Below are 12167 nucleotides of genomic sequence, written 5' to 3'. Positions count from 1 at the left end.
CTAACTTGTGCTGCATGTGTGGCACCAAGTATAAGTGGCTTCTGCCCTGTGCAGATGGCTCAAGCTTACTGTTGTCACAAAAGTGCTGTTTGCTCATGTGAACTGCCTCTCCCCATGCCCTGGAGCGAGGAGAAAATCATCAGCTGCTCCATAATAGACGCCTGTAGCATCTCTGACTCACTGTAATTTAAAGGCAATATTAAGAAGAACATATGACCATTACACAAGCAAACATGGTTATTTCCACTGCAGAAAGCATTTAATTTCCTGCTGTTGTTGTTCTCTAGACAGGAGGAAAGCATCCACCTGGGGAACTGGGCTGCGGTGTCCTCAGAATGTGACTCTACCCCTCAACAGAGATGGGGCTGGGTCCCAGCCATGCTCAACTACCACCACCACCTTTAGGTACAGGACAACAGGGAGAGATGCTGCCCATCATGCTCCAAGGGACATGCGTGTAGCAGTTCATTTAGGGGGGGTCTCCAGGGGGCCCCCTAAGCTGCATGTTCGCTGGTAGCAGCAGGCAGGCAAGGAGACTCCACATGGCTTCTGAGGGTGCTAACCAGATGAGGGTTTATTGGGGGTCCCACCCTGGGGAGCAGCACGGTTTCTGATGGAGAAGGGGGAAAGGGGGAGGGAGGGGGAGAGAGGGAGAGCCTAGGGAGGAAAAGGGCCAAGAGAGCCAAGGGCCAAGAGAAAACTCTGTGGTCTCCCCCCACAGCTTAACAGGGAGATTCAAAGTGGGCACGGAATAAGACTTGGGCCAATGGGATTACAGATCCATGATACTTCAGGGGAGGATCACAGGCTTGGAATAAACTCGAGGGCTGAGATAGAGCACACCATTTAACTAAAATATAACACCACACACGAGGACAAACACTCAGGGCACAGAGCTCACCACGGACACTTTGCTGACGACGTCCCTGGCGACGGCCAGGCCCTGCGCGAAGGTGCGGGCGGCCACGAAGGCGCGCGTCACCTGCAGCTTGAGCTTCCTGGGCACGTCCCCGAAGGGCTTCAGCTGCTCTGTGTACTTGCTGACACACTCCAGGTACTCATCCGTGAAGTGGTACTGGGGGTTGACCAGGCGGAACATGCGCTCCAGCAGGCGCGCCCAGAACTCGTTGAGCATCTCCTCCAGGTTGACGTTGCCGCCCACGTAGTAGCGCTTGAGCTCCACGAAGAGATCCTTGAAGAGCTCCGAGTTCTGCATGTACAGCCGGCCGTACGTCCGCACAAACATGTCGTTCAGAGACTTCTCTGCGTTCTCCAGGAGCTCTTTGAAGAACTCTAGGAAAGAGGGAGAGGAGATACGGTAAACACGGGCAGTGAAAACCCCATGCCCTGACCACAGGAGCTGCCACACAGCCAAAAAGCAAGGGCCACCAAATCTGAAACCCCACCAATAGTCAGCAGGCTTGGCCAGTGGCCTGGCACAGAGACATCACATTTAATGTACCACCACCCCTTCCTCCCACCAAGACAGCATCCCTGAGCCTGAAAGGTTTTGTGATCTCCTAAGAGTGACCCCGCATGTCACACACAGAGCTCCACACACCCATCCTCAACCAGCAGCACATCAGTCTACCTAAGAGTCATGTCTGTTAGGTGGGGAGCCATGGTGTCCAAGGACCTATACCTATTGTGTGTTCACACACTCCTACAACTGCTGCTTACCTGGAGGATTAGCACTATAAGACCATCATCAAACTGAAATGGAAAATTAAAGGACTCTCCCAGAAATCTGCCATGCCTACACCTCCAAACCATGTCTGTATCTCAAAATTTTTGATTACTCTTCATAAGCCAATCCCCAAAACTCTCTATAGACCGGAAGACTTTTACGAGTGAAATATCTCCTGATACAAATATGAATATCATGATTAAGAGTCAGCAAAAAAGACAAAAAAAGTGCAAAAGTTTCTGATGTTTCCATTTAGGCATCTTAAAAGACGTAATTTCAAAGAACAACATATTGGAAAGAATAAAGGTGGTTTTGTGAAACAGATGTTTTGCACAAATTAGTCCTTCTTTCTAGTTCTTGACAATTCATTTTCCAAGATTATCATAAACCAGACTCAAAAATGAAAAAAATGTAATATATTTAAAAACAAATTTAAAAAATCTACCTGCAGGTTCTTTCTCCCATCCTGCAAGTTCATCATCTCTCAGGGCAAGGCCTGACCACTTACCCAGCTGGTCCTGATCGCAGAAGGAGCTTCAGATATTTGTGGCAGTGAGAAAACCCCCACAAATATACCAGAATTTGCTTAAAATCTAAGGGCTAAACACTTGGCACAATACTAAGAGATTTTCAAATGACAAAGGACAGACAGGGTTTGTGATCTTTGTCATTTTCTAAACGCAAATCCCCACTTTGGTTCACTCTCTGGGAGCACCGGACAGCCCAGAGTGGCTGCTGCCATGTCCTGGCAGTGCCACATGTGTCCCCAACACTGATAACAGGCTGAACCAATGCTGATACCACTGCAGAAGCAGTTTAAAGAACACATCCTCCAAGAATTCATCACCACAACCTTGACACGTGGGCTTAAGCACAAACTACCCTGCCACAAAGCCTTTGCCTTGGAAATCTGGCATAGATCAGATTAAATAAAAAAAAATTAAAAATAAATAAAATAAATTAAAATAAATTACAATAAAATAAAAATAAAAAATAAAATAAAAATTAAAATAAAATTTTAAAAATAAAAATAAAGTAAATTAAATTAAAAATTAAAAAAATAATAATAAATAAAATAAAATAAAATAATAAAATAAAATAAAATATAGGGGAGGGGTCCAGCAGGCCAAAAGCATTTGGGCCATTTTGGAAGAAAACTCCCTGCTCTATGGCCTTGGGGGCAGCTAAGGAGAGCAAGGTGGGTGCCACAGGGACAAAGCCTCCCATGCCTGTTTGCTCCAGCCCCACAGGGAGCACCAGCACCTCAGGGAGCAGAAGCAGCAGGGTGAGGAAGCAGATTATCTTATGCATGCCACCAGCAATTGAGGATTCTGACCTCTGCTTTTCTGTGACTCATATTCAATAAATATTTTTTAATAAAACATGCCTCTGTGGTTTTCTAAATCCTCAAAGGAGCAATGCTTAGAGCTAGAAGTTGTTATAAGGGGGGGGGGGGAAATATTTTGGCCCAGTGTGAATTTAAACCTTGTTAAAAGACATTAAAAGTATGCTGAAGTTCAGATTTTCATCTTCAAAGTGCTCCAGTACAAACAAAGCCTAACACAGAAAACATTTTCTGGAAAAACTGTAACATTCCATGAGTTCCTGATGAACAAAGTCATGGGGTTCAATGCCTGACACGGCTGTATATAATGCAGCCTCTTAGGAGCACAAGAGAAATGATCCAGGGAAGAGGAGATTGATTTCAAACACCCAACACGTCCTCTGTCCAATATCAGCAGGAACCTCCACTTTCGTTCCCATGACTGGCATTTCCTCTCCAGGAAGATTTTTTTCTGTTGAGTTTATACTATAGAGATTAGCTTGGTGTATATTAATTTCTAATTCACTTAATCATTTTGAAGGCTCACTTCCTTCCTTTGCTCAGACCTTTTATTAACACCAAATAAGTTGTTTATTTAAATACTTCTGTACCAGGCACAAAACCTGATAGATGCATCAGCAAACTCTTCAAAAATAATTAGATTTTTAAAATTATATTGATGGCAAATCTACCAGATAGCTCCAACCGTCAGTCTAAAGAAGCCCAAGCAATGTTTTAAGCCAAGAAAGTTATCTTAAGTAATACATCCATATTACCATAACCAATTTATTCTCCTGACCAAACTCATTTTATTGGTTAAACTCCAAAGTAGAAGTTGAATAAAGTGCATCCAGGCTTTAGAGCTCTTAATCTCTTAGCAATTTTTCATGTGGGCTTGAACCAGGTACGTTCATTAATTATCATGAAGAAAATCCTGCAATCTAATTAGCAGCAAATACCTGCACACCTGCAGCCTTCCAGCCAGCAGCTTTTCCTTGCCCAAAAGGAAGGCAAATAAAGGAAACAAAAACTTCCCACCACAGCCAGGCATTTCCAAAAGCCCAGTGCAGCACTGCTGAAGGAGGCAGCATGCATGCACAGTGCTGCTTTCTCTAGCACAAGCTTCAACCCCCATTTTCATGGACAGAAAACTCCCCTTCTCAAGTGCCACTTCCCAAAGAAGAAGGGAAGGAGGGCAGAGGAGGCTGTGTCTGCAGCCTGGAGTCAGCACCACCCCTGCCAGCACATGCCTGTATCCCTGGACATGCCAGACAAGATGCCCTGGCGCCTGTGGCAGGGTCCGTGGGTGCCACTGCCAGCACCTCGAGGCTCCTGGGGTGGAGGTGGGGTTGGATGGAGGGGAGGGGTGATGTCAAGCATGGCACTGGGGATGAAGGGCCACTCAACACCAGCAAACATGGATGGACCCAGCAGTGGGATGTGCATAGCATCTTCCTCCATGCAATGCACAGCACTCGTAACCTGGTCAGCAGGTTACGAGTTTTATTATTATTATATATCTATATAGATATATAATTATATCTATAGATATAATTAAATTATATCTATAGATGCATTTTAGTGTAGCTATTGGCACAGTATAAGTCTGCATCCTCAGTTTCTATCTCCACATCAAGAAATCAGCTCGGGCGCCACAAGGAACATTAGTCTTTTCTCTGTGCAAACTATGGGCATAGATGCCTGCAAGGAAAAGAAAAAAGCTTGAAAGGCGTTTTTATGAGTTAAATGCTAATCTGACTAGTAACTCGCTATATCTAATTAGATACTAATTCTCTCCTTCACAGAAATGAGCTGATTAGCAAACACCAACATAACCCAGCATTAACCTTGCCAGCACAAGAAGAAAAATGGCAGGTTCCTCTCTTACGTCTTGACTGTTTGCTGGGTAAAATAAATGACCACCTTTCATTTGTATTAGAAGTTGACTTGTTCTCAAACAAAGCAAACACACAAAGGCCTCGGTTGCTTATTTTACAGCACTGTAAAAGCACGTTTTACAGCTGTGTTGCAAGCAATCTGTACTCATTAAATTATCACTCTGACAGGCTTCCTGTGAAAAGCTGTCAAATGCAAACATTTTTCACAGACGACAAATCATAGTTTGCCAGTGCTCCCTCAGCCACTGCTATCTGGAGAGATGGCAGGCTCTCTCTTCCCTCCAGTTATCTTGTTTAAACTCCCTGGACAAGGGCTGGCCCCTCTTGTCGACAAACAGGCACATACACAGTTGGGAAGGGTTTCACAAACTGACCTGCCAGAGCAGCACGTGGCTCCACGTCCCCTGGCTCTCCTGACTGAGAGCAGAGCCTGCAGAGAGGGCTGGCTTGCACAGAGAGGATGAACCACAGACAAGGCTTTGGGATAACATGGCACAGCCAGCTCTGGTCCAACCTGACCAAGGAGCAAGGCCATCCTTCAACACACCTCAGCCAAGTCCTGCTGATGCAAAGTCACCTTCTCACTCAAGGTGATGCTCAGGAGGACGAGCTCCAGGCTGAGGGAACCAGCACTGTGGGACCAGAGCCACAAAACCTTTCTTAATGTCAAGAAACAATTTTAAAATTTGTCAGTATTGCAGAATGAATCCTGTGCATGCTACAGGCTTTGATGTTCAAAGGAAGATGACATTTCCAATGCAATTAACTATAAGAGGCAGAAAAGGCAGTAATCTGCAGTCAGGCAATCTACAACTCTGGGTTCTGTTTATTCTTTTAACATTTTTTATTTCAAAGTAGAATTTCAATGCCCACTACTTGGGGAAAGCCTAGAGATGTCAGGAAATGGTAAGAAAGTCAGGATGTGACATATGTGCCACCTCTGCAATAAAAATCCTGGGGAAAAAAGTCTCTGCTTTTGAACAAATCCTTCTTTAAAAGAGCACATTAAGAAACATAACCATAGTTACTAGGCAATTTCCTTTTTTTTCCCAGATAATAAGATGTATTACCTCTTTGCAGCTTGAGGGCAGACCAGCCCTGCCAGTAACCCAGTGCAGGAGAGCACTGCATCTCCCCAAGGTGCTTCCACATGACATCAGATTCCACTGCCAGAATAATTCAAAACAATCTTTCTTCCAAATTGCAGATACATGAGCTAATTGAAGAAACACAATCCACTCACTCCACCCACTGCAAGACAGAGTAAATCCCACCTCCAGACAACACATCTACTTCTTTTGACTTTCAGACCCAATATATTTTTGATCTTGGATTCATAGGTGTCACCTGAAAATATTATTTTTTGTTTGGTTGGTTTTTAAAAGTAAGAAGGGATGCAGTGTTTTCCTATTCCTTGTGCTAACATTTTCAGATATTTCAAGAGCGGGATTTTCATACAAGAGGGCTTTTGCTGAGGAGAGTCCAGTGCTGCAGGGCACAGTCCTACCTAAATCAAAGGCACCTCCTGGAAATGAGATGAACACATCAAAGGGGCACATTCCCCTTCACCCACAGACAGGTTTGGCACTTCCGTACATGCGCTGGCAACAAAGGAAAAAGGAGAAAAAACTGCCTGGTCTGAGCTGCCTCCTGCCACCACCTGCCCTGTGTCAGGACCCCAGCACTGGTGTCCTCAGCCTCCCCAGGCAGAGTCCTCAGGGCTGAATCCAGAGCTGACCACGGCCAGAGTGCAAAGCTGTGCTTTCAATTTCTTTATCTTCAGGAGCAAAACACATTTATTTCAGGCAATACTTTCACTCAGAGAGGCACAGTGCTCCACAGCACCACACTTCCAGCTCTTGTAGCCACTGCAAAGAGTCAAATCATCAGCGACCCAGGGCTCAGCACCCAAAACCTCCACGTTTTACAGAACAAAGGAAACTTAACTGCAGTGCAAAAAAAGGTCAAGTCTTATGCAAGAGTTCAGCAAGGCTGCTGAGCCAATGTGCTTGCTACAGACACCCTTCTGTTGGCCATGTTCAGGTGTGCTGGGGCCCTTCCAAAAGGACACCAGGGATGCCTTTCTGCTCCCAAAAGCCACCAGACATGCTGCATTTCCCATGCGCCAGGTTTCCTTAGTTAAGAGCTGAGTTTTCAATTGGTCTTGTTCTGTTTGAGGTTTGAAAATCAACTACACAAACAGATCCAAGGTAGACGTGCAATTACTCAACCACCTTAAAAAACAAATAAAACCAGGTTCAAGCACGCATGTGGAACATGCTGAGTTTTTATGGGCACAATTAATTAGTTTCAGATAATTTGCCACCCAGCATTTGAGCATACTCTTAATATATTGTACAGATTATGCTTAATTAAGGGCCGTCTGTCTTAGCAAAACCTTTAATTTGCTTGTCTGTATAGACAATTATGCTTTCTAGTATGTACAAGAGAACACTGCCACAAAGAGATTAATTATATTTTCTCCTTAAAAGGTTTACTCATAAAATGTCCGCAACAGCAAGATGGATTCCCAGACAAATGCTCCTGCCCAAGCCACGGCCCCACGGGCTGTGCTGTGGACAGGCTGGCTCTGTCCCTGGGTTTTCCAGAGGTGCAGATACAAACTCCACCCTGCAGGTGCTCCTACTGTCTAAAGCAAAAGTCAATCCAGACAGATAAAAGGAATTTGGGAGAAAAGAGACAAATGTTTCTCAGCTCTCTTCACCTGGAGGCTGAAGCCATCCACAGCCATGCCACCTAGTCCAAAGGGAGAAAAGCAATTATTTTTTTCTGAATGTGCTTCATTATTTTTAATATGTCTTCACTTCCTTTATTGCACATACAGCGTTTGTAATTTCCACCAGGGAAAAACAAATCCTAGCTTAACAACCTTTTTCCGGAAGTGTTGAGAAACCGATGAACACATAGTGTTAACACATTTATTGAATATGAACTCAGAAGGGCAGGGCAGATCCACAAGCTGTTTATCTGTCCTGTTTTCAAACATGTGTTAGCACTTATTGACATGGGAAGAACTCTTTCACAGGGCTTGAAGAAGCACAGGCTTAAATCTTGCCAGTGTCACAGCAACAGCCACAATATGTGAATGCTGAGAGCTGGGAGGAACAACATCTCCCTGAACTTTGCTTGATTAGTGAAAGGCAAGACAACATAAACAACTAGGTCACAGCCTCATAGGTTAAAAAAACCAAAACCACCAAAAACAAGATATCTAGAAGTTCTGGTTTCTGGAGCACTGTGGGGCTAGTGGAGCCCAGAAGAGCAGGGCAAAAGACAACACGCAGCACTGGGTAGCACCATCACACTGACACTGAGCTTATTAGAGATTAAGGGGCAATGAAGGAGGAGGACAATGTGGAGATGGCTGTCTGTGATCCAAGAAACAAACAGCAGCACATTGCATCCTGCTGTATGTACCAGTCATGCCACAAACTAGGCAAACAGTGAGAAATGCCCTTGGGTCCCTTCTTAGTCCATCCTGCTCTGCCACATCCATGCAGCAGGATGAGCTCAGACTTCATAGCCTCCTCATTCCTGGTTCCAGGGACTGTCACTGCTCACACATCCCATTTTGGATCAGCTATGCTGAGCTTTCTCCCCCTGCTTCTGTGTTGCCCCCTCCCCAGGCAGCAAGTCCATCATTCCAGCACTTATATCCCCCTCCTTTCAACAACTCTTCCTCACTGCACCTCCCTGCAGCTGTTTCTTCTTTCTCCATTATTTGCTCTTCCCTCTACTCCCCCCATACCTAATTTTCACTGTACCCATTCCTCAATCTCTTCAGCCACACCTGTGATTTCCCAGGTGCTTCAGCCTCTGCCCCACATCCATTTGGTACCAATACACCAAGTTCCCAGCTCAAACTTCACCTGCAGGTGAGCTCCTTCAGGCTGCCTCCCACACCCTCCCAACACAAAGGAACTTTCTGGGACACTCACTAAGGTATTTCACAGGTACATGCTTTCCCAAGCCTCCCTTCCTACTGCTGTCAGAGTGTGAGGAGGGCCTGCACTACTGAACAGAGGGGATGTCTTTCTTGTTCCCGTTACCTCAGTTACCCTCATCTCATGACACTTGCACAGAGAGCTTTCCAGCTGGGGCTGCCTCTTACTTGCTCAGCCAGCATCTGAGTGGCTGGACACTAAGACATTACAGTACATTAAACACTAATGAAACAGCTCCAGCCCTGCACCAGTGGGTTATCACACCCCCAAGCCAAACCACCACCACCAAAATGGGCATCCAGGGCAGCAGCTACCAGGGCTATGCACATAGGCTTGGTGGCTCCTTTGTGCAGGAAGGAGGAAGAGAGAGTTAATTTTAAACAGACAAACAATAGCTCATTGACTGGTTGACAGCAATTAGTAACCAGAGAGCACCAGGCACATTTCCTGTAGCCATGTACAAAGACTGTTGCCTGCATCTTTGCTTTCGGGAAAAAAAAGCCAAAAGGATAAGAGCAGTTTACTTGTGACCTTAAGAGCAGAACTGCTTTGACCTGAGATCACATAAGAGTGTTTCATCCCCGCAAGCCCATATACTAACTGCTTTTGCTCCTTGCTGAAGTCTTTGCTAAGTTACAAGATCTAGTATATTTTTTTTTCCTCTCCTAACCAGCAGGGCAGGAACCCCCTTCACTTCACCCCATGAGATTTCCTACTTCTGTGGTAACTTGAACTTGACCTTAGGATCTCTCCAATCCTCCCAAAAGAGAGGTCTGGTTCTTACCACTGTCAGACAAGCACCACCCTTCTCAATGAACAAGACTAAAAATCATGGTGGTGTATGTACGTCCTTAAAAACCTCCAGATGGAGAGGAGCCAGTTGAACAAAAACAAAGAATAAACAAACTTCCATCCAAGGCACAGACAGGAGACAATTTGTTTCATTGCTGTTGCACTGAGTGGGAAAGCACAAACAAAGAGCCCACAAATGGGATTTTCTAAAGGAAGTGTGTTGGTGGTTGCTCCCTCCAGCTTCTCCTCAGTGACTCCCTCCCTATCCTTGGGAAGCAGCAATCTGAAACCAAGTCCAAAGGATTGCCTCTCCACAACAGCTTCTTTGAGTAAATCTTCCCAGCATTTTCAGCCCTGGTTGGTGTGAGGTTTGGTGCCATCCATTTCTGGGGAGGGCAGAACAAGGCTGCACCTTCACCTCACTGTGAGTGGGTCAGCAAAAACCAAACCACCCTATTATCTGTGCCTTAACGATGCCATGGTCATCAGTGCACTCACCTGAAGGTGGGTGGCAAGGGGAGAGCTCTCCCACCACACAGGTTTGTTCAGAAGCTCAAACTCCATGCAGCTCTGGCACAGTAGAGGTCCAGCACTCAGTGCTCCAGCTGTGCCAACACCTGGAGCTGCCTCCTGCAGATACGAACATGCTGCAGCCAGTACTGACCCCATGGGCCTGGGTGCCACAGACATGGGGGACTCTGCCAAAGGAGCAGGATGAGGGCCCAGGTCTCTGCTCTCACAGGCAGTTTCCAGTAAAAGAGTTAATGTGAGATGAAGGTCCCCAAAGGGCAGTTATTTTGGTAAGGCAGAGCACCCCGATGGGCTGCCAAATTCTAACTATAGGAGCAGCAGGCTGGGCACCTGTGGGGCTCATCTTTCACTGTTTGCCTCCACACTGCCTGAAGCAGCAGAAAGGAAACCACCAAAAGCTTTCTCTTGTCCCCTCTGTGTCCTTCCAAGTTATTAATACATCCCAGCTATGCATCCCACTGCACTAACACACCTCCCTGGTAACTTCTGGAGATAGCAGCTGGAAGCAAAGGGTTGTCTGAACAACAAAAACTAAATTCTGAAATTAATCACAGGCTTTTTCCTCCAGTTTCAGCAGAGCTTGGAAGCTATTTGGCCAATGTTCTTCTGACCAGTCTCCTGGATTCAGCCACATGCCAGTTATTGGAAGAAATTCATACACCCAGGAGTAACACAGGGCTCACACTTTGGTCAAGGGCACCCTGGGATGCTTCAAAGATACTCATCATGATCACACTTTGTACCTGTAGCTACCCTGCCCAATACAAACACGGAACCCACAAACAGGAATCCCTCTCCAGCCCCTTTGCCCGCTCCCTGTACAGCAGAGGGATCGTGTGCACCATGGACTTGGGGACCCCTGGCCAGCTCTTCCTTCTTGGATTTGGTTTCTTTCCACTTATTGTCCCTAAAGGGTTTCAATTTACACTTCTCTATTTGTTTTATCTTAAATGCTAATGGAAAATCCAGAGAGATTGGATCAGAAACTGAACTCTTGGCATTTAATCACTTCCCAGATGCTGGCGTGGGCTCTACCATTTGATACAACTCCTTCTGTCATCTGGGCATTGGGAACACCAAACCTACTGCCAGCCCAGCCCAGAGACAGACCCCTCACACACTTCCCTCCTGCACAATGAGGGCTGCAGAAGTTTGCTGCCTTGCCGAAGTCTGGAGTGCACAAAAGAAAGGGACACAACTTGGTTTAAATGCAACAGCTTGTGAAATACAGGGGCAGGAAAAACAAGGAGCTTGTGGGACTCAGCAGCCCCTCTATTTTTTGCCCCCAGAAAAGGGCTTGGCACAACAGTTACATCTCCCAAGAGATTCACGATGTGTCTTTAAAAAGTGAAAAGTAAGAACATCTTATCTAGGAAGCAACGGAACAGCGGAAACACTGCAGAAGAGTTATGGGCTATGTCCTGTCCTGGCTCCAATTCCTCAAAACAGCTGAGCAGTTTCCCCAAAGCACTGTTGGCTAGCACAGACCCTGGCGTGGAAAACTTCAGCCTCAAAGGGCAAAAGAGGTGAAAGTTCAAATTTAATACATGGAACTAAGCATTTATGCAGTCTTAATGTCACCATTAATTCTAATAATGTTCTTAATCCCCAAGAGAGTGAAGGGGAGGGCACTAAGTTGTGAAGATAAGGCACAAGAGATTTTATTTTAAAAAAGGGAGGGAGTGTTTAAATCCCTGATTGCTATAGCTGCTTCTATGGTATGAGATGTCCCCACAGTCAGTTCTAGCTTTCCCATTAATGTCATTGTCACAGAGGGAGACACTAACATGGCCAGAGAATTTTATCCACTAATTTCTCAGTGAAGGTCATAAACATATCTGAGATTAACCAGCAAATCTTCACCTCTAAAATCATTTAGCAATGGTGGATCCAACAACTCACAAAGTATTTTTTATTTTAACAAAAAAGCATTTCTCTTGCTGCTGAAAATACATCTCTTACTGCAATGC

General features: G+C 45.5%; 1 protein-coding gene across 1 annotated transcript in view; it reads right to left on the bottom strand.

Annotated features, from left to right (window-relative positions):
* Window positions 1–12167, bottom strand: part of GPC4 (glypican 4) — a 66197-nt gene that overhangs the window by 20128 nt on the left and 33902 nt on the right. Inside the window, 1 exon segment of the mRNA XM_030967314.1 lies at window positions 902–1293. Within this exon segment, the coding sequence (XP_030823174.1) occupies window positions 902–1293 (392 nt within the window).

This window comes from Camarhynchus parvulus, chromosome 4A (assembly GCF_901933205.1).
Source record: "Camarhynchus parvulus chromosome 4A, STF_HiC, whole genome shotgun sequence".
In the NCBI taxonomy this organism is placed as follows: domain Eukaryota; kingdom Metazoa; phylum Chordata; class Aves; order Passeriformes; family Thraupidae; genus Camarhynchus; species Camarhynchus parvulus.
This window is presented reverse-complemented; position numbering and strand designations above follow the sequence as displayed.